Below are 24,750 nucleotides of genomic sequence, written 5' to 3'. Positions count from 1 at the left end.
TTCTTTTTTCTGGTAATATAAATGCTGTCTGTTTCCTCACACAAATATCTTTCACATGGTTATCCTCGTACATTATTCTTTCCCTTTCACTAATTTTCTTGCACTGTATAAGAACATTCTAAAGGCATTTCATTTAGTTTTTTTTTGTGTTGGTGTTTCTTCATTTGATGATTTTATTTCATAAATTTTTCGCGATCTTAAACATTAATATTACACGTTAATTTTGTATCAACACAAGAAAAAGGAAAAATTCATACATGAAAGGAATTAATGTAGAAGAAGTTACTTCTCAAAATAAATTATGAGAACAACGTAGGGTTTTTTGTTTTAGTACAATATTTACTGGATGGATAAAAGTATGTGAATGAAGATCAACTTGAAAAAGAGATGATATATTATAGATTTGTTCGCCGTTTTTGTCAGCATCAACCACAACAGTACCACACAAGAAATCAGCATCATAACTACAAATTTTTTATCTTTTTCTTACTGGTTGTTTTTTTTCTCAATTTTACGAGAAGAGTGTAAATAAAAAATAACTGATAAGTGCCACAAAGGGCACCAAATAAGTTAATAACGTAATGATTGACTTATTCTTTAAATAGTTATAATTCTTTTTCACCTGATCAAGCTCCTGCTGTAGCGTAATTTTTTCCTCATTCAATTGAGTAAATTTTTCTTTATAGAGAATCAATTCCTCCTCGCGTTGAATATCAGGATCGGTGATGAGTTTAATCTCCTGAGACAATTCTGCATCATTTTCAATCTCAGTAGTCACTTGTACAAATTTTACTTGAGACTTGTGTCCATAATCACTGGATGGTGGACAATCAATCTCATCAGTTTGTGACAATTTGTCACACTTAACCGTATCCCTAATTACGGCCAATTGTTGTCGCAACACATCACATTCGACCCCAACTTTCTCACTTGTTTCTCTCAGTGTAGTGATCTGCGATTGCAGTCCTACTACTTCCGTCTGCAGATCATCACACAGCTTCACTTTTTCGTGGTATTGATTGTATGTGGGACGTGTTTGCAGTTCCAGGGAGAGGGTTTGCAGTTCAGCCTGCAGCGAGATCAGCTGCAATGAAATATATCCTCAGATAAATCTTTTATACACTGAGAAAAAACGGGGGTGCGATAAATTTCTTTCCTCATAACTGTAACACTTTTTAGATGTAAAAATATATCAACATTTTTTAATGTTAATTTTACACCTTTTTAAGGATAAAATTAACATGAAAAAGGGTAACTTTAACGCCCATACACCTAAAAAGGGTAATATTTACACCGATTTTGGATCAATACTGCAGGGTAAAATTAACATTTCCGGAATGTTATTTTAACTTTTTCGGATTTCTCTCAGTGTATAACTTTGTACAAAAATTGATCATTTCGTCTGCTACATATTTTTAACACACATAATCAGCTTGCAAGCGATATTAACTTTTAATCTATAATGACACCAATATAAAAAACATTATTTCTCTAGGGTAAGTACCGAATTTCGACCAGCTTGCAATTCCGACCACTCTTTTGTTCCTCGAATTTACATGAATTTTTAGTTTTTGCATATCTAGAGATTACACAATGCAAAAAAAATATCGCTTGGACAAACGAGATTATGTGAAAAAGACTTTGTAAGAATTTCAGAAGGGCAAGGAACTAAGAGAATGAAGGTGGCCGAAATAAGCCACCAAAGCTATGTCTACATTTTTATTCATTTCAAAATGTGTTAAGAATGATTTTAGAGAAAATAAAAACGATAAACTGAAGTAAAAAATAAATAACATTTTAACGTTTAATATCTTGGAAACGCGAGAGAGAATTTTATTCGAATATTAGTAGGGGAGACTGGGGCAAAAAGTCACAAATCGAAAATTTGAAAATTCACTATATTCATTGTCTTTGGATCTAAATCCAAGACAATGATATCATCCAAGCAAAAAAAGATATAGCTGTTTATTTTTTTTTTTCACCGAGAGAAATCCGAAAAAGTTAAAATGACATTCCGGAAATGTTAATTTTACCCTGCAGTATTGATCCAAAATCGGTGTAAATATTACCCTTTTTAGGTGTATTAGGGGTTAAAGTTACTCTTTTTCATGTTAATTTTACCCTTAAAAATGTGTAAAAACTAATAATTAAAAAATGTTGATTATTTTTACACCTATATTATACATATATTAATACATATAAAAGTGTTAAAATTATGAGAAAAAAAAGATAATCGCACCCTCTTTTTTCTCAGTGAAGAAACACTTCTAAAGAAAAAGTAACAAAAAATTCAACTTGTATTAAAAATATTACATTTCAAACTTGAAACTTTGGCACTTGCATGCAACTATATGCCGATATTTGGCACACTTATCCTAGGCCTTTTTTGTTCCCTTTTCCCCATCCCCTCCAACCCCACTAAAACCACATATTAGGTGAGATTCTTAATAATCTGAACTACTTTAATCCTAACAAAATTTTATGTCGTCCGATCGACCTCAAATTTGGCCAAAATGTGTTTCGCCACTTCCTGATTCCGAATATATATGTGGCTAAGTTACGTTCCCGTCTGGCCGCTCTTTGGAGCTTAATAGCTCAACGCAAAATGATTTCCAACTAATTGACATATTTTCCTGACTTTAAAGGTATTTAAAATCTCTCTTTTAAAAAATATTAACACGTATCATTTTAATTTAAAAAAAAATCATCAAATCGAATAAATTTTTGATTTAAAAAAGAATATGTGTAGTATTATGAAAAACAATAATTTGGTTATTTGCTATTATACTGCGATAATAAAAGTAATTTTTTGCGCAAAAATGCACTTCAGAAAATTTATAATCCAAAAATGTTTTATTAGACCAATGCAACATTGGTCTAATAAAAATTTTTCTAAAAGAATTTTTTGTAGTATTTTTAAAACCACCATTGAACTTACTAAGTAGGGGAGCCACATCTTTTAAAACGATTTTTTAATGCTTCTGCAACTTTATTTACCATAAATAAATTAAATATGTAAGAAAATCCAGTTTCGCGATCAATTACAATGGTTGTGATCGAATGTTAGCATGATACATCAATGGCTGTTTCAGGAAAAATGCCAATATTTAATTGCGAAAATTGAGGAAAATATGCTTTTTTCAAAAGAAAAAACATAATTTTCATAAATAATGAATATAACACCCGACTGAATATTTCCTCAGAATAAATTTTTTTTTCTCAAGAAAATAATGACGCAATTCACTAAAAAATGCAGAATTTTTGGTCGGGACTATGTTTAATACTCCTATTTGACCATTCTCTATAGACAGCATACCGCAGCATAAATCCTATAATAATATAAGTAATAAAAATCGTGAATATAATATCCCCCAAGTTGATAAATAATTTCAGGGGAAATTCCAAGTTGATTTTGAGAGAAAAAGAAAAAAATGAAAGAGAAAATCTGCTAAATGGTTTCCAGCGCCATCTACCGACAGTGTTTAGTTCTGCCATTATCCGCTGCGAGCGCTAAACAGTGCCATTTTCATGTATTTGCTTAGCACTTTTTGTTCGAGAGCTGCTGACTGGCCAGCAGATCGATTCAGCAAAAAAATGCTGAAAATGCTATTTTTTTCTGCTAACTGTGCCCGCTGGGTAAGTCCGGTTCTAATCGTCAGAATTTAAAAAGTGAGGGCGTTTTGGAAAGCTCTTGTAAAATGCCACTTCCCCTTCTAACATCGAAAGTTTATAAAACTACCGCTAGTGGCGCAATTATTAAAAAGAAGATTTTTCAAATTTCTAAATTAAATAACTCAAAAATTCCTTTGTGCATCGAGCTGAAATTCTAGTATGTTATAGCCGCTGATTATACCTATCAAACAAAAAAATACTTAAGTCGAACCATAACCCCTGACCCGAGCTATAAGGGGTCAAAGTTCGAATATTAACCGGCCTCTATCTCCGGTTCTAATTAACATTTTCAGCTAAATTTCAGGTTTTTGGTTTCGTCTCGATGAGCACTTTCAGAAGGAAGTTCAAAAAGTCACCACAGGTGGCGCTGCGATAGCGTTAAAATTAATCAAAATTCAAACTCAATTTTCTCAAAAACGGCATTGTGCAAGTTAATCAAATTTTAGAGTGTTATAGTCCAGTCCAGAAGTTTCCAAAATGGGGCGTAAGTGCGCTGTGGTTTCAATAGAACCGGAGATATGAGGGGTCGAAGTTCACGAAATTCAAAAATCATATCTCCGGTTCTGTATGACCGATTTTGATGAGTGAGGGCTTAAACGAAAGATCTCACCAAATGCTACAACTTTCTAGAATATTTGAACTTCGTGGGACCAACACCAGGGGCGCCACAGTCGAAAAACCAATTTCAATATCACATAACCTCAATTATCTCGACTGTCGCTGAACCGATTTTGATGATTACTTCGACATAATTGTAGAGGACATTTGTCTCTATATTTCGTCCATACATCATTTTTCGATCAGATAATGCGATCTGTCCGATTTTGTCGTTTAAGTGTGAAAAAATTGATTTTTCCCATAATACCGCTTTGAAACCACTCAGATACCAATTTGACTACTTCTTCTCGACCAAGACACTTAAAATAGGGTTTTAAATGGAAAGTCTCACAAAATACAACAATTCTTTGATATAGTTGAAGTTCATCAAATGAACACTTGGGGCGCTCTGGTCTAAAAAACGAGTTCAGAAACAAACAACCTAGATTATCTCGGCTTCTGATTAAGCAATGAGATCAAGTTCTACGGCAAATTATAGAGAACATTCTGGTGTCTATTTCACCCATATATCACTTTTCTGTCACTCCATCCAAATCTTTGATATTTTGGTTTAAATACAAAATTTGTATAATTTGACGAATTTGATTCAATATAACTGAATGGCGTTCCCCAACTTCTGCTCTAAATCGAATTTGCATACATTCCGAGTTAGCTCAAATTAAGAATCTCACCTACATAAGCCGGTTAGGATTATCTGTCCCTTTTAAAATATAGTAAAGTGTCTTGTAGTCCCCATAAAGCAGAATAGAATAAAAATAGGAAAAATAATAAAAAAATTGTCTCTCAAAAGGATCACTGTCTTACCTTGGCCTCCATTTCTTCACACCTTTCCTTGGCTTCCTTACGCGCAAGAACATCCTCCCGTGCTGTTGCTACATTGCTCATCAGGTCACTGTATATATCCTTCAATTCATCAATTGTTGTACTTATCATCCTTTTGTGAACCGGTGTCAATTCTCCCTCGTTGACATTTTGATTACCATCGTTCACCGTTGTCTCTGTGCTCGAATTTGAATCTATGGAACACTCGCTATCCCGACGAATGTGCTCTAAAAATTTACAATAAAATATTTTAGTAAAATTATACAATTTTAATCAGTTATTGTTCTAAATCTAAATTAATGACGAATTCACATAAAGAACTTTACTATTCATAAATTCAGAATTCAGAATCCCTTTCTTTCGAGATATCATATTAAAATCATTAAAATCAGATTTTTAGTCTGAACACTTTAAAATACTGTTATAAATTCGGTTTTAATGTTCTCGATAGAAAATAAAAATGAAATATTTCATTTTCACTATCTTTTATATTTTATCACAAGAACTTGAGCACTTCAAGAATTTTTTGAACATCCTTTGAAGGGTTATATAAACTATATTAAAAAGTATAAGTTCCATCTGCAAAGAATATATTTTTGAAGGATAGGGGAGACTGGGGCAAAAAGTCACAAAACGGATATTTTATTTTTTTACAAGCTACTCGAGCGCTTCAAAAATTTCTAATTAGCGCAGTTTCATAGGAAATTTACCGCTCTACAACTTTGTGAAAGTCATTTTCCTCTATTTTGGAAGGAAATACGTTTATCGAGCCGATTTCTTAAAGGTAATTTTGTGACCATTCTCAAAAATGCTGGGGCAAATAGTACCAGACATTGGGTATTATCATATTTTGATTCGCTTCATTACGGGCTTCCGTAAATGTGAAAAAATATCTAGAGGACATATTTTCATAGAAAATTTATTTATCTATACCTTTGTAAAACACCGTTTTCTCTGCGAGAAAAGTGAGAAAACGAGAAAAGCGCTTTCCAAGTTATTTTAGAAAAAACACACAAGGGACTGCAAATCGTTTGACCAATTCAAACAACAATCGGCGAGACATCGTATGACGTTTCTTTTCGCCGTGTGACATCAGAAATTGCTTCGCTTTTTTGTTACTTTTTGCTCTATACCTTTTGTTAATTTTTACCCCAAGTGGCCATTTTTGATAAAAGGATCTCTGGAGAAAAGAACTTTTGTGAAATTCTAAAAAAGATAGCGGATTCGTATTCAAAAAATCCAAATTATTTAGAAAATATTCACCAGTGCATCAATTTTGGAAAATAAGTAGGTAATAATTGTTATCTTCTGCAAAGAAAATATTTCAAAAATAGGGCTAAAAATTTCGATATTTTTTATTTTCTAAATTCCTTGTTCGAATTCTAAGAAACTTACGACATTGAAGAAGGTCTATGGAGGCTATCTATAGAAAAAAATTAGAGCCGCTTTCTTTTTTACCTGGAAGATATTGAATTTTGAATTTTTCGATTTGTGACTTTTTGCCCCAGTCTCCCCTATTTAGAGGGTTAAATAAGATTAATCGGAGCCTCAGTGGGTCAGTGGATAGAGATAGAGTAGTGGCTCTATGACTGTGAGGCCTCGGATTCAAAGCTGAGCAGCAGCAGAAAAAGATTTTTTCATGCCATATCGGCTTTGAATTCGTCCAGTGAATGAATGAATAGTAATGCCAATGGTGCACATTGGCAAAAAAGTGAACTGCCTAAACAATAGAGGCTGGTACGAGAATGAGTTTCGATGTGAAAGTGGTACTTCAGTCGATACAAATATTCACTGTCACTGATCCCAAACACACACCGAGATGGGATGCTGTGATATAGTAGAGGCTGTGAAATTGAGCGGCTACTTGTATCGGGAGATAAGATAGAACAGGAGTGGGGAAGCATAAGCATAAGGGGCCAAATTATGGCCTGGATGCATAGGTAATCCGAAATGGCGGACTGACCCTTGTTAAAATCTTACTTAAAGGGTTAAGACTCGACGGAGTTCTTTTGATCAAAAACTAATTATTATCAAAAGATGAAAAAAAAAATCTTACATTTTTATATAGAAAAAATCAGAAGTTGAGCTTTTTGAAAAAACACTTACTTTGCGATGGACAAGATTACTTTACAAGATTGAACTCATAAAACAAAATATTTCCTGTTAGCAGAAGAGTTACACTTATACATATTATGAGGGATTTTTGAAAAAAAAAAATAATTTGAACTTTGAGAGAGAATTTGATACAAATATAGGGGAAAGGCTCATAATTTTGGACAATTTCTTATTTTGGACACTTTGAGGATAAAATTGGACACTAAAAATAAATTGATTAAAATTATGGATTTTTATTCCAATATTTGATGAATAATGAATTCTATCTAAATATTTGTTCTTTTTGGAAGATTTTACCACTAAATACGTTAAATTTTGAATATGATTTGAGTTGAAATTGCTTTGTTGAAAATTCAGTGTGAGCAATTGCTTACGAGAAATATGACAGAACTTCGTGTTTACTTCAATTCTTATTTAGTTTTGGTTAAGTACTAACAATGTTTCTTCGCTTTTTTGAGTGATATTATTGAATATTCATTGAAAATTGTGTTGATTCACGTTAGTGGTGATTTGTATATTTGACCTGAAGTGAAATTTGCCTTGAAAAATGGGAAATTTTTTAAGACATTTACTGAGGTGATACTCCTTATTTTGGACAGGTGTTTTTCTCACGAATTTTCGTGAAGTTTTAGCTTTTGTGATAACTAGGTTGGACAAATGCCTGGAGAAACAAAGGAGCATCATCTCTACGAAAGAGATGTAGCGAGAAATGCCTTGAAAGGCTCCCGGAAAGGCCAGGGAATGAGCGAATCCGCACATACTTGGAGTACCGAAGTCAACTCACTTTAATGAATGATATGGAAAGTTTTCGGGCTGCATGTTACATTCTACGTTTCCCTTACATGAACAGGAAGAGGACTTGGTAAGATTGGTTCTTGAAATGGAGAACAATGGGCATCCTATTAAGGTGGATTAGCTGTCCAAATTTAGAGCCAAGTTGTCCAAATTAATAACCAAGTTGTCCAAAATAAGAGTCAAATTCACCTCTACCTATCAATTCATTTTTAAACATATTGAGACTAATTTTAGTAAAAATAAGACGATAAATAGTTTGCCAAGTTTCTAGACAACCCTTTTGAAAAGATGAGTAACAAAAAAATCAATTAGGGTAAGTGTGCCAAATTTCGCCATAGTTGCATGCAAGCGTCAAAGTCTCAAGTTTGAAATGTAATATTTTAAATACCGTCGTTGCGGGTGACTTTGCACGTTTTTTCGCTGTTTTTCAACTTTACACTCTAAAAGTGGATAATTAAAGTGAACGAAGGGGGTGAATGGGTAAAATTATTTGTATTCAGTTGTTAATGAATGGATTTTGTGCCACTAACATTAATTTTATAAAATTTTACTATGTTAAAAAAAATCAAGAAAAAAGGCTTGCACTTGGGATAAGGTGCGGGTGACTTTGCACTTTTTAATAAATACTAAAAAATCAACAATTTCTGATAATAAACAACAATGAAGATCTTCATATCTAAGGGTAAGATGTACGAGATCAACAAGATGGTATGGTCACCATCTTGATTTGACGTTTCTGTCCGCCATTTTGAATAACTGTCAAACCCTAAAACTGGTCCGATTGGGTTGAAATTTTAGTATGTTGTAGCTGATGTCAAGACCTTTTCAAAACGTATCTATGTTCCAGTCTACGTCAAGTATATACCTAGATACAGAGGCTCAAATTTTAAAATTTTGTAATACTCATATTTTGGCGGTCTTTATTTTTTAATTTCCAATATTTGAAGCCTAAACGAAATGCCTTAGTAACCATTACAAATGGTTGAGGCATTAATTTTATATATTTATTTACTATAACATAATTAAAAAAAAAATAAACGAAAAGTGCATTTAATTAATTTTTTATTTTTCATCTTTGCGAAAATAGTTTTTAAGATTCTCAAATAATGCGCTGTTATAAACAAAAACATTACTTTTCTTTTTGTTTGTTAGATCTCATCGCCTAACGATAGCGCTGTCTTTTTTGTGATAGTTTTGATAAAAGAAGCTCCCTGTAGTTCTGTATTCATGAAAATGTCAAAATTTTGAACTTGGAGCCCCTATATCCAGGCAATCACTTGACCTAGGTCGAATTTTATATATGTTCAGAAAAGGCCTTGACATCAGCTAGAACATACTAAAATTTCAAGTCAATCGGATGAGATTTTTCTTTTGACAGTTATTCAAAATGGCGGACAGAAACGTCAAATCAAGATGGTGACCATACCATCTTGTAGATCTCGGTCATTTTATTTTAAGTTTCCACAAAATTGGATAATTTTTAGCCAAATACTTCTATAATAAAGCTTTAGAAAGACCATTATATGCAATTTTATAACATAAATCATGTGTTCTTAGAAAGATAATAGGGAAAAAAAAAATATTTTAATAATAATAATCAACAAAATCGAAGTGGATTATTCTAGCCAGATAAATTTAGATTGGATTTGTGCAATTTGCTACTCTGAAATCGATTTTGGAATTGCACCTTCAAATAACTTTTTCACGGAGCCGTTTTTTGACAAAATACCTATATTAGCATTTCATTGACTATTACTGAAACTACAAAAATCCTTTTGGGGATCATTGTACCTTATCTGGTACATAACATATCCCTATATACTTTGACATGGTAGACAGGATCGGCGAAGACCATCAATAAGTGCTAGAATTTATGAAAGTCTTACGGACAGCAGAGTGCAAAGTCACCCCCCGAGTGCAAAGTCACCCGCAACGACGGTACAAATTGATTTTTTTATTCTTTCTTCTGAAAGAGTGTTGCTGGGAACCTTGTAAAGAGTTTACCGTCTTTATTTACTCTAAAATCATTCTTAATACATTTTAAAATGAATAAAAATATAGACATAGCTTTGGTGCCCTATTTCGGCCACCTTCATTCTCATAGTTCTTTGCCCTTCGGGAATTCTTCCAATATCTTTTTCACGTCATCTCGTTTGTCGAAGCTACATTTTTTTGTTATTCTTTTGCATTGTATAATCTCTAGAGTACGTAAAATATAAAAGTTCATGAAAATTCGAGGAACAAAAAAGGTGGCCGAAATTGCAAGATGTCCGGAATTTGGCACACTTACCCTAATATTGAAAATATCGCACTTCAAACTTGGAACATCGATGCTTATAAGCAGACTGGACAAAATTATGAGCCTTTACCCTATTTGGCTCATGTCTTTAAATTCAAGCAATAAAATTACCTTGTTTAACAGTATTTGGATTACTATTGTCGGTTAAGTTGAAATTCTTCTCCATTTCCAAGAGTCTATTGTAGATTCTCGTATATACAGCGTGCACATTATTCAAATCATTATTTCCATCAGTGTCCTAGAAAGCATAAATTAAATATTTTCAAAAGTGATATTAGTTAAAAGAAAGAGCAAAATTTTTTCTTACATTGAACATTGATTTAATGATATCATCAGAACCCTCAACGTTTTTCAGATCAGATTTAGCAAAAAGATTTAGCAAAGCTTCTCTTTTGGCTGCAGACTCCTCAGGGCAGTATTTCTGTCAAATATTAGATAAAGAATTATAATTTTTTTTTCTCTTTTAGGAAATTTTTGGGATTATACCTCATTCATGCCTTTATCGGTGTCTGCACTGCCATCAGGTGCTTGAATGAGTGAGGAAGCTGTATTTTTGGGCGATTGACTCTCTAATTGACTAAACTTCTCCGTTAGCTCATCATATTTCTGCTGAAGTGTGTTATAGCGTGATAGGGTATCCCTAAGTTCATTTTGGGCTTTCATAGCTTGCTCTTTCAACAGTGAACATTCACCTTCGCTGTTGCACAGATCCACAGCCATGCCACCCAATTTTTGAATTGCCTCATACCTTTCCTGATAGACTTTCCTCAATGCCTCTTTGGCCGAATCTTGATAGAGGAGTTTATCCTCCTGCAATTTCAACACTTCATCGCGCAGTTTATCTTCCGTTGCGGTCTTCTGATAATTCTGCAATTTGTTCTCCAATATATCAATACGATTTAGCAGACGATCTTCATCGATCATTGCCTGCCAACTATTCTCGGCATTTGTTCTGGATACTTCAAGGAACTTTTGCAAATCCACCATCTTGGACTCTAGCACTTGTTCACGCTGCATTATCTCCTGAATATACTGATTGAGCCGATGGAGATCCTCGGGTGGAATTTCACCCACACATGTAGACTGACTGGCCTTAGTTTCACGACCATCCGGCAGAAAGAGCTTAAGGGTGGCCACAATGCATCCATGTGTCTCTTTGCGCGAATTCTCTGTAACATCCACGCCAAATTGTACAATGTCCCCAGAGCTCACTTCAAATGGATCTGAACGATGCGACATTGGGGATAACCGTTGATTGTTGATGAATGTACCATTGCTGCTGCCTGTATCGCGTATAAAGAATTTTCCATCGCTGTACCATAACACAGCATGATTTCTCGACAGTACTTTACAGTCAAAGATAGCATTGTGTTCAGCGACTCGATGCCGAGGAACAGAACGCCCAACCTTAACTTCTTGATTGGGTTCAAGCAGAAGCGTCCGATTCTAATTAATATACCAATCAAGTGAAGCACAAGACAGTACGACAGAGACCGCAGCAATGGAAGAGAAAGAAAAGGTTAATTTAATCAATTGAACAGGCTAATCATCTTAATACTTCCAGGCCAGACACAATCTTTAAATTATATTTAAATTCCCATTTAATACAATGAGAGCTCTAAATCTTTTATATCAACCATCGTATGAATGACATTTGAAATGCGTGAAAATAAACAATTAACAATTTCAAAACTAAGATTTTATTTTGGACCTTAATTCCAGTTACTGAAAATCAGTGTTAGTGCAATTTAGTAAATATATTACCAATCAATTGATTTAAAGAGAATCCATGTCTTGTAACCCTTATTCTTTAATTCATAATTTCTTTTTCTTTTTTCAATAAAATTGGAAGCTATATATTTTGGGTGACGCGATAGTAATACATAAGCAGTCCTCATATTATTGAAATTCCTTTCCATCCGCAATAATCCTTTCTTAGCATGTGACTGGAAACCACAAAATATTATCTACACAATCGCATGAATTCCTCAAAATGACATTCAAAAAAGGAAATGTTGTTCTCTCGGATCTCTCCTGGTCATTTTCCCACAATACCCGAGTTTTCAGTGAAAATTGGTTTAATTATTTCATTCGAACAAAATCAAGGAATTTATTGAGAGCAATAATTTTTTGGTCTTATACACTCAATCCCGGGATTATGCACATTTTCGGGACCGAAAAAAACGCGCGAAATGGTTTTTATGCCCAACGCACAATAACTCTTGTTTGTAAATATGTTTTCAAAATTTCCTATGAACGTGAGCGAGATGACTAGATCTAGACCTCACTCACTCTCATTGAAATGACAAAAACATGTTTACAAAACATAAGTTATTGTGCGTTGGGCATTAAGCATCGAGAAAATTTGCATACCCGGAGGCGATTTCTTTTGAAAAAAGGCCGTAGAACGAATTTCACGCGGAGTAAAATTAGTGAAACAGATCAAAATATTCAACTGTTTAGAAGAAATTCATCAACAAACAGTAGAGGAGACTGGGGCAAAAAGTCACAAATTGAAAATTTGAAAATTCAATATCTTCCATGATAAAAGAGATAGCGACTTAAATATTTTTTTCCATAAGATGGCTTCCATAAACCTTCTTCAAAATCATAAGTTTCTTAGAATTCGAACAAGGAATTCAGAAAATAAAAAATATTGAAATTTTTAGCCCTATTTTTCAAATGTTTTCCTTACGGCAAAAACGGTTTTGCCTATATTCCAGGCGCAAAAACAAAATGAAAAGTATTTTCGTAAATCATTTGACCCTAGCAATAGAAAAAATAGCATGAGAACCCAGGGACAAAAAGAATTTAAAATTGTTGCACAGTGTAATTAAATGTGCATAATCCCGAAGTGCATAATGTCGGGACTGAGTGTAATTATGTTTTCTATAAATAGGGGAGACTGGGGCGAAATTTATCAAAATGAAAATTTCAATATTCAATATTTTCTAAAATAAAAGAGACTGAGGATTGAAATTTATATTATAAATAGCCTTCATAAACCTGCTTAAACTTACAAAGTGTCTAGGGATTCGAAAAAGGATTATGTAAAATAAAAAATAATGAAATTTTGAGCCCTATTTTTGGAATATTTGGCTTACAAAAAATATCAATACTGATTAGCTCAATTTAAGCACATTTCTCGTTAAGATAAAAAAAATTATCTTCGACAAAGTTGTAGAGGAATAAAATTCCTACAAAAATATAATAACTTTTAACGTTTGCGAGAGTAAAACGTCACAAATTATCCGAAGACTGACAAAATTTGCCTCAGCAATTTTGAGAATCTCCACAAAATCGACTTTTAGAAAATAATTCGAAAATCACATTTCTTTCGAGATAGAGGAAAATAGTCTTCTGCAATTTTGTAGAGCAGTAAATTTCCTATAAGAATATGCTCATTATAAAACGTTTAAGTTTTCTCAGAGCTCGTGAAAGAATTAAATATGCGTTTTGAAATTTGAATTTGAATTGAATTGAATTTTGAAAATATGCGTTCCCGTCAAATTCGGGTGACATTTCGGTCCCAAATGCCGAATTTGAGAGAGTCTACTGTATTATCCCATTCACTTACTGAATTTGAATCCTTTGAATACTTCCAAGTTCTATAGCTAACCAGACTACAAAATGACATTAATAAAATTATTATTCAATTACATGTCTTAATTCTTTCGCGTCATTAGGGTCATATATGACCCGGGGAAAAAACAATTTTTTTGACTATTTACATTAATTGAAATCTATCGGTTTGTGCACGACATCATAATAGAAGGATGTAAGATTCTTGGCTAATTTTCTCAAGACTCCAGATATTCAGGAAAAGAAAATATTTGAGATCAAAAATAAAAATCACTAATTTCGAACTTTGTGAAATGACTTTTCTTTTTCAAAATTTTTTATATTAATTTGTTTTTTTCAGCAAAAAGTTCTTTAGAAACACAAATAGAATATCCAAAGATTGTATATTGCATATTTTGATATAATAAACTGCTCTCAATTTTCCAGAAAAGCGCGTAGAATTTTCCGGGTCATATATGACCCTATTGTCCCCAAGGGTAACAGTGTTTTCGTCCCAAACCTATAGCAAATGTAGTTGGGACATTGTTTTTCTTTGTAAAATGCAGGTGGGACATCTTGCTCCTTAACATTTCATCTTATATCTGATGAATTATAACATATTTTGCAATATTTTAGAGTATTCTGCAAGCGTCCAATATCGTGCAATTGTATTGTGTGTGAATAAATATGTGGATTAGTTTATTTTTGCCAAATACCAATCAAAATATTGTGACAGTGACTGTTCAAGGGATTACCAGGAAGATTCCTTGAACACCCAGAGCATAGTGTTCATCAAGACAATCCAGTTTGCCATGGTTTTGGCCAAATTAATAATTTCAAGCAAATAAAACTCTTAAAAACCTCGTGATATAGATTTTGAAAATGGTATGTACACTTCCCTTGAGGACAATAGGGTCGTATATGACCCGGAGTTTTTCTGAGTTTTCACGCAATGGAAATTTTTTTTCCTCTCAGAACTATTATATTTGATCATAAAGCATTAGGAAAAACACAATTTTATATGAATTCATCTGCTGAATAAAAGTGTGACGCGAAAGAGTTAAATATTCTAAGTAACAATAAATGTTTTCACTTAAAATTACATCTTAGTTTTTTTTTTATTTGAGAGCATTTCTATTATCTTTAAGATATTTAAAATGCCTTTTTTATTAAAATTGTGATTCTATTATAAAATAAAATCACAGATACAGAAATCTTTTTAGGGTGTCGGCATTACTTGTGGCCTCCTCGCAAAAAAACTTCACTTTTTGTCCCAAAATAATTTCGAAAGATCTCAAAATGAAAAATATTTTGATGTGTTATGCCCTAGGCACACTTATGACTTAAATCGAGAGGAGGTTTAACGAAATTGTAATCAAAATAATGATAAGATTACATTTCTATCAGTCTCTGACTAATCAATTTCTCGGCTTGAGCCGAGAAAAGGCTTAGTTAGTGGGTAACTGGTGAGAACTTAATTAAATCGTTCTTTTGACTATAATTACGATAAGCCGTTCCCGGCTTTAATCGTAAGTGAATCTAGGGCTTTACAATGGCACATAACATTCTTTTTGGTTTTTAGAAACATTTTTTTGACAAAAACAAAATCGACGAGGCCACAAGTAATGCCACTACCCTACTGCAGTGATTAAGCTCATGCACAAGCAAGGGGAATAAAAATATTTAAATTAATGTAATGGTTTTTTATGTAATTAAACCCACATAGAGTAAGACTTGGAAAGCGAGAAAGTTTGGAAAGTGGGACCAAGCAGTGTGGAATGTGAGACACCTCCCTAAAACTTGATAATATATCAATTAAATATTTCAATTTTCGATAAAAAGATTATTAAACCTAATTTTGTGATTATTTGAGAAGTTAAAAATGCAAATGTCATTATTAAACAATCAAAGGGTGACTTGCTGGAAGAATTTTAAAAATGTATTGCATGCGTGATATTTATAACCTTCACACGGTAGTTATCATTTTCTTTTTCTTATGGAAGTTGCTAGGAAAATATCAAAGTGTTTTGCTTGATTTTTCGGCATAATTTGTGAAATTTTATTAAATCCGCAGTGAAAATCGAAGGACATACAACCATTTAAATTTTAAAAGGTGAATAAAAATATTTGTGAAATATTAAAGTTAAAAAGGAGAAAAAAGTGATTTAATTTCGTGTTGCTTTCAAAACAAGTTTTATGAAATCTTGGACAAGTTGATTTTGTTAATGAATTTGGTGGTTTTGTGCAGTGAAATCATGTCAACTGTCAACAATGAAGACAAAGATCCTTAAGTACCCGGAGAAATAGTTGCAACAGCAGTTAGTAACTGATAAGGAGAAAATCTCCTGGAGAAAGGCTGCCAAGATTTTCAGATTCCGAAGGCCACTTTTTTCTGACAATCTCTACAGAACTCCCAAAACAACTGGAAAAGGACACTGGGCGGATTGGGTATTGAAGTGTGCTAAACAGTTGCATCCGCTTTAAAGCTATACGGTAAATATCCTAATTCAAAACCATTTCCAGACGCTTTAACTTTAACAGAAGAATTAACACATTAAGTTCATATTTTTTCCTGAAGAGAATTACATAAATTTGATCCATGACTCTTCTAGAATGTTACTGTTTAGTAAAAATTCTTTAGATATAATTTGAAAACTTCTTAAATACAAGAAAAATACGCAAGCGTAAAATGCTTCTATTGGAAACAAATTAATCCAAATGGAGACAAGGGAATGTTTCTAATTGGAGATAAACAGTGTAACTGAAAACGCGACGAAAGGCTTCCAAAACCTTGTGGAGTTGGTCTTGAGTGCAGGATTTGTTATTATTCCTGGTCTTTTCTCCTTTCCCATATAAAACAATAAGAAAATCTCTAAAAAAGAAAATCATGTTTCCGGGGTTTCCTATTGAAGCATTTACAGACACTTCAGAAAAACCCTTTTTGTTCACGAAATAGGTAATTATGGTAACTATTTCATTTGAAAACTTCACGTACCGTTAACAATAAAGATCAGCACTTAATTTAACTAAAATTAGCTAGAAATATAACAAAAATGTTAAACAAAACGAATAAACAACAGTTTCATTTTGTTTTTCATTGGAAAACATGGTCGATCGATGAAAAATTCGATGGTGAAAAGCTACACTTTTATTTTTTCTAAGAAATTAACAAATTAAAATTTATGAATGTGAATGGATTTTCGCTTTATTTTGAGCAAAATTAACTAATTAATGAAACTGAGGTATAGAAAATATATAAAAATAATAATTTAGTACTGTATTTATCATGAAAACAGTGACGTTTCCATTTGAAATAGTGAAAGATTTCCATTTGAAGCAGGTTTTGAATTAGCTTAAGTTACCCTAACTGATGAACAGCGCGGGGCGTCTATGTGAAATTTACAGAACCTCTTTTTGGTTGGACGTTCAGGAAGTTCTTGGTAATTAGGATTCCTCAAGTGTTACCCAGCCATAAAGCAGGGATTAGCATAACCATGCAATGTGCAAGTATACGCAGAAAACCCTCAACAATTGATTTTCTACATATTTATTTTTTTTTTATTTTATTTATTTATTGAAATACGCTCGAGTTCCTTTACAATATACCGCCCCACACGGCAACGAGGATTCGAGCGGCGTCTGCCGCCGTCATTCATTACAGCCTCAGTGGTTAAAACGGCAGAAAACCCCACATCACAGGCTGATTATGATAAAACTCAGTTAGCATTGCCGAAGCGAGGTAACATACGCAAGAAGTAACTCGAGGGAAGATAAGAGACGACATGAAACAAGGGTTTCGTGTTGTCGTCAATGGTTCTTAGCCGATCACACAGAAAAAAGAAAAACACAAAAAAAAACATACCTGAAAAGCGAAAAACACAGAAAAACAGAAGCGAAAAAAAAGAAAAAAAGAGAAAAAAAATGAAAGAGAGAAAAAAGAAAGAAAAGGAACAAAAAAAAGGAAAGAAACAAGAAAAAAGAAAGAAAGAAAAAAGAAAAAAGAAGAAAGAAAAAGCAAAGGGAAAAAAGAAAAGAAAAAGAAAGAGAAAATGGGGAAGCACTTGAGAAAAGCAAGAAACAATGGTACATAATAAGCCGAAAACATTGCGAGCAGCAACAAAAATAGGAGAAAAATAAGAGTCCAATTTCAGGTTACCGAATGATAAACTTACAAATGCGTTAAATCACAAAAGGATGAGCAGGGTAGAAGCCATACCCGAGCACAGAGGAAAGGTGACAAAAACAGAGATGCGGATCGTAAGGCGCCCGACGAGAGCCCCACCAATTTTCGTGCAATATTTCGTGCAATAATTTGTCATTATTATCACTATGTCCATCTTTCCAAAAGCTTTTGTCCCACTTTCTAAAATTTTGTCCATCTTTTCAAAATTTGTTGTTTTCTAATTAGAGTGAATATTCTAATTAACGGGTTGAAAATTCTAATAAAAACTGTTAAGATTGTGTTAGAATATTTCACAAGGAATCTCATGATAAAAATTAAATTAAAATAATAAATATTTATTCCCCTTAGAAATGCATTTGTAATTGAACTTTTTCTTAAGTGTCTCCCTGTCCACAATTCACCCTAATTATTATTATTATTATTATTATTATTGTGTTTTGAGGCGCGCGACGACATAGGCCATATGCGCCCATTGAGAAACGGATCCGAGATCCTTAAGTGGGGGGCCCTTTAGTCCTTCAAGACATTATTCCGTGTGTACCATTTTGGCTTTTTTTTGGAACAATTTTTTGATCATAATCAAATTTATTTTATATTTTAAAACATTTACCTGAAATGGATGTGAGTTTGGTCGACACTTGAGAATAGCCTTGGCCGGCTGGTTGCTAGGATTTCTCTGGCCATTACCGTTACCATACGGTCTAGCATTATCCGAATCGAAAGGTAACCATTCTCCCGCATCTGGGGGTGCCGCAGACTGAGCTCCTGGTGGCACAGCATTCTCGCCATCAACTGTCGCTAGTTCGCCTAGAGTGGGTGGTACAATTGTGGAAGCTGATGCGGCAACGGTGGGCGCCAAAAGGGTGCTGCTGCCGTTATTTGAAGCAGCACCAGTCGGGACGGTGGGCGCTGACATGGTTAAGTCATTCGCTCGAAGGAAGGACTGAACTTCTGCAGCATGTTCCAACCAGCCGTTACTCACAACAACCATGTCCTGTAAGTAGACACCGGGAATAGGTCGAACGAAAATTTTAAACATAAAAATCACAAATAATAAATTCTACAAAAGTGACTTAGTTTATATTGAGTGATAGTTCTTTCACAGAAAAACTATTTTGCAAGACAATTTGCGGAACGTTCTGCATGGATTGAGATAAACAATCGTTGGAATCAATGCTGAGAAGTGTGTTATTCTTTCGAGTGACCCCAAAAACCTGTAAGACAATGGGGCCTCCCTCTTTCAAGTGTGCGAGAACTTCCTGGTAGGCTTCTGTCTATGACACATTATCTTGCTACTCGCTTTCTCGCTTTTAATAAACATTCTTATCAACTTTATCAGTAGACAGATGCAACCTAATAAATCGATCAAACAACCACAGTGCAATATATGGGAGCAAATTTGGATAAATCAACCCAAGTATTGACAGCACCGCCCAGTCACCCATTTTAGATCAGAGAAAAAGTAAAATTGCTCCAAGAGTCTTCATTAATAAATTTCTCTTAGATTGCTGAACACTTATGAAGATTATTAAAAGGATATATTTGTCTACCATGAAAGATTTTTAAGCAACTTACCAGACTAAAACAACATTTAGGGGATTTGTGTGGTCCACGGAAGTGCACGTCACAGAATTCACAAATTGCACACTTCCCTCTCAATTTTTCTTCAAGAAAAACCAACACAAATCACTGTCACGCACCCTTAATTTCTCTAAATGAACATTTTGTATGATTTTCACACTCTTCTACTATCTTTTTAATTTTTTTCTCCTGAAACTTCGTTTTGCTTTATGGAATTTTTTACGCTACACGCAATTTTTTTTTCTTCCAAAATGTCACCCTGACACATGAAATCCGATTGAAAAAATATACGAAGATATCCGACTTCTTTCCGAACAGTTGTACTAAATTTTTCAAAGTCCAAATATCCCAGAGAATTTTAAATTATCAAAACGTTATCCATGGAAAAGATAGGACATGTCTGATAAAAGTAGAATTAAAATTTTATATTTCCTAAAAACCATCAATATAACATCAACTTTATAAATTATAATTAATTATAATTAAATAAAATGGGAAACACATTATAAAATTTTTAGAACACGTAATTCGTAAAAAAAAGATTTTTGAAAATTGCTTTTTGTTTCTTCAAGAAGAAAACTTAATTCGAAAACTAAGGGCCTTGACAGACATGAGGATTAGCCGAGAGACGGCTTAGCGTAATTATACTGAAAATAATGGTTAAACTTCATTTCCATCATTTTCTACTAAGTCGTCTTTCGGCTTAAGTCGCAAGTTTGTCTAGCTAGAGTCTAGTCTAGAGCATAATATTCTTTAACAGCGAATTAATCAGTATACTTTTGATTTGCAATTGATATAAAAACAAAATTTGGAAAACATAAGAATTTAAAAAAAATTATAGAGGAGACTGGGGCAAAAAGTCACAAATCAAAAATTTTAAAATTCAATATCTTCCAAGATAAATAAGATAACGGCTTAAAATTTTTCCATAGATATCCTCCATAGGTCTTCTTCAATGTCGTAAGTTTGTTAGAATTTGACAAGGAATTTAGAAAATAAAAAATATCGAAATTTTTAGCCCCATTTTTGAAATATTTTCCGTGCAGAAGATATCAATTATTAGCTATATATTAAATTTGATGCACTGATGAATACTTACCAAATTATCAGGATATTCTTTGAATACGAATCGGCTATTTATTTTAGAATTTTACAAAGATCCTTTTCTCCAGAAATCTTTTTATTAAAAATGACCATTTGAGGTAAAAAGTAACAAAAGCTATGGAGCATAAAGTAACAAAAACCGAAGCAATTTCTGATGTCCCACGGAGAAAAGAAACGTTAATGATATGTGTCGCCGCTTGTTGTTTGCATTGGTCAAACGATTTGCAATCTTTTGTGTGTTTTTTGTAAAATAGCTTAAAATGCGCTTTTTCGCTCAGATAGAGAAAACGGTGTTTTACAAAGGTATAGAAGAATACATTTCCTATGAAAATATGTAATCTCGGTATTTTTCTTAAATTTACGGAATCCCGTAATAAAACGAATCAAAATGTGATAGTATCTTTTGTCTGATACTATTTGCCCCAGCATTTTTGAGAATGATCGCAAAATTACCTTTTAAAAAACGGCTCGATAAATATATTTCCTTGAAAAATAGAAGAAAATTACTTTCACCGAGTTGTAAAGCGGTAAAATTCCTATAAAATTGTGCTAATTAGAAATTTTGGAGGTGCTCGGGTAGCTTGTAAAAAATAAAATATCCGTTTTGTGACTTTTTGCCCCAGTCTCCCCTATATTATAACTTTTTAGAAAATTTTAAACTAAATATCTACAGAGGAATTAGTTATTATAATTAACGAAATTTATATTTAATTGTATCTAGTATAAATTGGGCTTTATTTTGCTTTTTTCTATTATTTTTTATTGAACATATTGTACATCGAGCGGGGAAATCAGAATTTGAAAAATAAAGAAGACGTGTTGCTTCTTGCGATGTCCATTTTATCTCTCCAAAAATTATGTTGCTACATTATGTTGCCGGTGAGTAGAAAGATTATGAGCTCTTTGCGGTACATAAGTACTCCGAATTTTCTCCCCTTTAACTGATTCTATGATCTTGTGCGGAATGCGGAGGGTGTTAAAAATGTACTCTTCTTCGCCTTCTTCTAATTTATTTTTTAATTCTAATGGATTTTCAAATACAAAAAGAAAATTACTATGGTATACCAAATAGCATGATTTAGTGGTGATCATTATAAAGATCATTGGACATCTCTTTGATAATTTTTGCTACTAGAATTCTAGATAAAATTCAGACATACTCGTCCTAGTCATTTTTTTTAACTTGTGTAATATAAATTGTTACTATAACACAGTGAATATGTACGCTGGTACTTTTATGATTTTAAGAGAACTCTATGATTTTAGTTCCAACTGTATTAAACTTCAACAATTACTTTATTACTGATTTAAAAAAAAATCATATACATTTAATATAGATTAATAAAATAAAGCATAGTATTCATTAACATTCAACAATAAAATTTATAAGTTTATATTTGTATAATATAGTAAAATCAGTTGAGCACAGTATAAAGAATGGCAGCGTAACTTCCTGCCGCCTTGCAAATCTTAAAAGAAAATATACTTTGTTAAAGTATTTAGTAATCCAGAAAATTCAGTTTTTTCTGACCTGAACAAATGTATAAATCGAGATATCTCCGAATCCAAAAGTAGAAATCCGCAGTGGTTTCTGAAGACCCTTTATCATAAATAGGAATATTTTCTGATCCGAAAACTTCATCTCATACCACTTTACCATGCAAAATTTATCGTACAGTAACTCAGAGCAATTTTGAATAACTTGACCAAAAAAGCAAAGGATAAAGATTTGAGATGTCATGGCACATACTATGAGCACAGCAATGAAAATTGACGAATCAAGAGATTGAAATATATAAAGAGTACAACAAAGGTAGATCATAATGGCAAAAAGTTTATGAAAATACAATTGCCAAAAGGTCTGAGTAAGTTCTTTAATTTTTTGCAAAGTTATATCATGGGTTTCGTATATGATCCTTAACGTATCGGATGATTTGTTTCTGGGAACTATAACATCATCCAGTTGTATTACAAGTTCGGCTAGAAAATTAAATTCTGATTTAAAATAGAGTATCATGATCATAACTACAGCATCAGCAGCTGTAATATACCCTAAGATTGCAAAATACAAAAATGTACCATAGAAAACATTAAAAGGATAGAATAAGATACTTTCTTTTGGTATGCCAGGTAGGGTGAAAAGCATCGGAGCGGAAAAATTTGTAATATAGAGATGGAATGTGTTTACACTTATTCCCGTGAAACTGATGTAGAACAAGAAGATCCTTAAAGATAATTCATAATAATGTATTAGATTTTTTTTAATATAATTCAAATTATCATATACCATTTACCTTGTCCATTTGATACCTAGTTTCGTGTTAGACAATAGATACTTCCTCCTAATTGGAGAAATTAACGGATCTGTCGTTTTTAAAAGATTGTCGAAAAAACGAAACATTGCAAAGAGTCGCTCTCTATGCTTAATCATAATCTCGTAATAAATTATAATGCACTGGTAAATACCAAAAAAATAGACAATTGATAGAGCCAGATCGTATCCATAATCCTGTATTTGAAATATTAAATGCCAAATGATGCAAAACATTCCATAAAATAAATTAATTGGGTAAATCAATATTTTTAAGCACTTTATGATCTTCAATTGAAAATCAGGAATAAATTCACAACGCCAAATGTTGTAGTAAGTGAAAATGAAATTCTTTAGAAGATTGTGATTCTCTTCCAACATCTTTGCTCACACTTGTTCTACAATAATATTGAACAATACGTTTTATATTGGGGTTTCTTTGGGGGTTTCCTTTCTTGATAAAGTCTTTTATACTGAACTATTGTGGATGGGGTGGAGATAAGTTCAAACTTTTACCCTCGGCATTAATTACAGATTGTTTCAAGTGAAATTATTTCACAGTAATTATAAAACTTTTGTTTTCATAGACTCACTATTACGTATATATAATTATTAGTGTGCTTTTTTAAGATTGCTTTTGGAAGTTTTTGTTGATGTCAGTTTAAAAAAATCTTATATTTTATACAAAAGTGTTTCCATACTCAAATTTCAATTTTATTTATTAAAATTTACAGTTCTGGGAATTGACTAAAAATTTTGGGAAGCCACCCCTAATTTTATATTTTTCACCGTAAAATTTATGTAACTTAGAAGGCCGTATGATTTTTTTTTGGGATACCGGTGTTTCAATCGTCCTTAATTGCAAAACGGATGAGGGAGTTATAATATATTTTAATAATAACCAATGTAAGATGTGTTTAAAGTTTAAAGTTGATGATAGTTTGAAATTTTCAGAAAGGTTTATTGGAAAATACAATATAGTAAGGTGGGGTAACTGGATCGTTTCCCGAAGAGTGCTACTTAAACACTTGTTTTTGGACTGATGAAATTATACTTCTTCTAAATCCATAGAATTATTCACTGTTTCATTCAGAAACATATAGGATAAAAGAAAATTATCAAAAATATTAAAGAAAATTTATAAAATAATGATAATACTGAAATAAGTCAGCGTGCACTAACTGGGTCGCCTTTTCGCTAATTCATTTTTAATTAAACCTTTGGATTTGAAATACTTTTTTTCACAAGGAAAAAACAATAAATATTTTTCAATTAATCAGATGTCATTAGCGAAAATATCACTGCTAGACAATTTTTAGTGAAGAACCCAGCTGGCACAAGATTGAAATGAGTCGATTACATTCATTTATTTAATGGATAAAAATATTATTTTTGCTTTTTCTCAAACTTGAATAGTTATATTTTGTTACTGTAGTGACTATATTACGGAAATAAAAATAAAAATATTATTTTAAGTGGATTAGTCATAAACGATCCAGATAGCGAAGCGCCCGAATTAGCAGACTTGACTTTTTGCAAGTGGGAGGAGCATAATTATTATTGGCTCCATCCGCTCCATCCTCAATTCCACCTTTCACCATACAAAAGTATCCTTATTGACTGTGTAAATATATTTGTAGAAAAATTATGCAGTGTAAAATAAATTTCTTACGAAGTCTATGACAAGTC

General features: G+C 32.7%; 1 protein-coding gene across 1 annotated transcript; it reads right to left on the bottom strand.

Annotated features, from left to right (window-relative positions):
- Positions 1 to 19,921, bottom strand: LOC129801832 (sarcolemmal membrane-associated protein). The gene is made up of 7 exons (XM_055847189.1): positions 19,641 to 19,921; positions 18,676 to 19,059; positions 10,808 to 11,767; positions 10,629 to 10,742; positions 10,433 to 10,559; positions 5,095 to 5,339; positions 1 to 1,084 (listed from the first exon to the last, which is right to left on the bottom strand). The coding sequence occupies exons 2-7, from the start codon at positions 19,054 to 19,056 to the stop codon at positions 512 to 514; spliced, it is 2,400 nt and encodes a 799-aa protein (XP_055703164.1). The 5' UTR covers positions 19,057 to 19,059; positions 19,641 to 19,921; the 3' UTR covers positions 1 to 511.
- Between the last annotated feature and the right edge of the window lie 4,829 nt (positions 19,922 to 24,750).

Source organism: Phlebotomus papatasi, chromosome 2 (assembly GCF_024763615.1).
Source record: "Phlebotomus papatasi isolate M1 chromosome 2, Ppap_2.1, whole genome shotgun sequence".
NCBI classification, from domain to species: Eukaryota; Metazoa; Arthropoda; class Insecta; order Diptera; family Psychodidae; genus Phlebotomus; species Phlebotomus papatasi.
The sequence above is the reverse complement of the archived record's forward strand: the minus strand, read 5'-3'. Positions and strand labels throughout refer to the sequence as shown.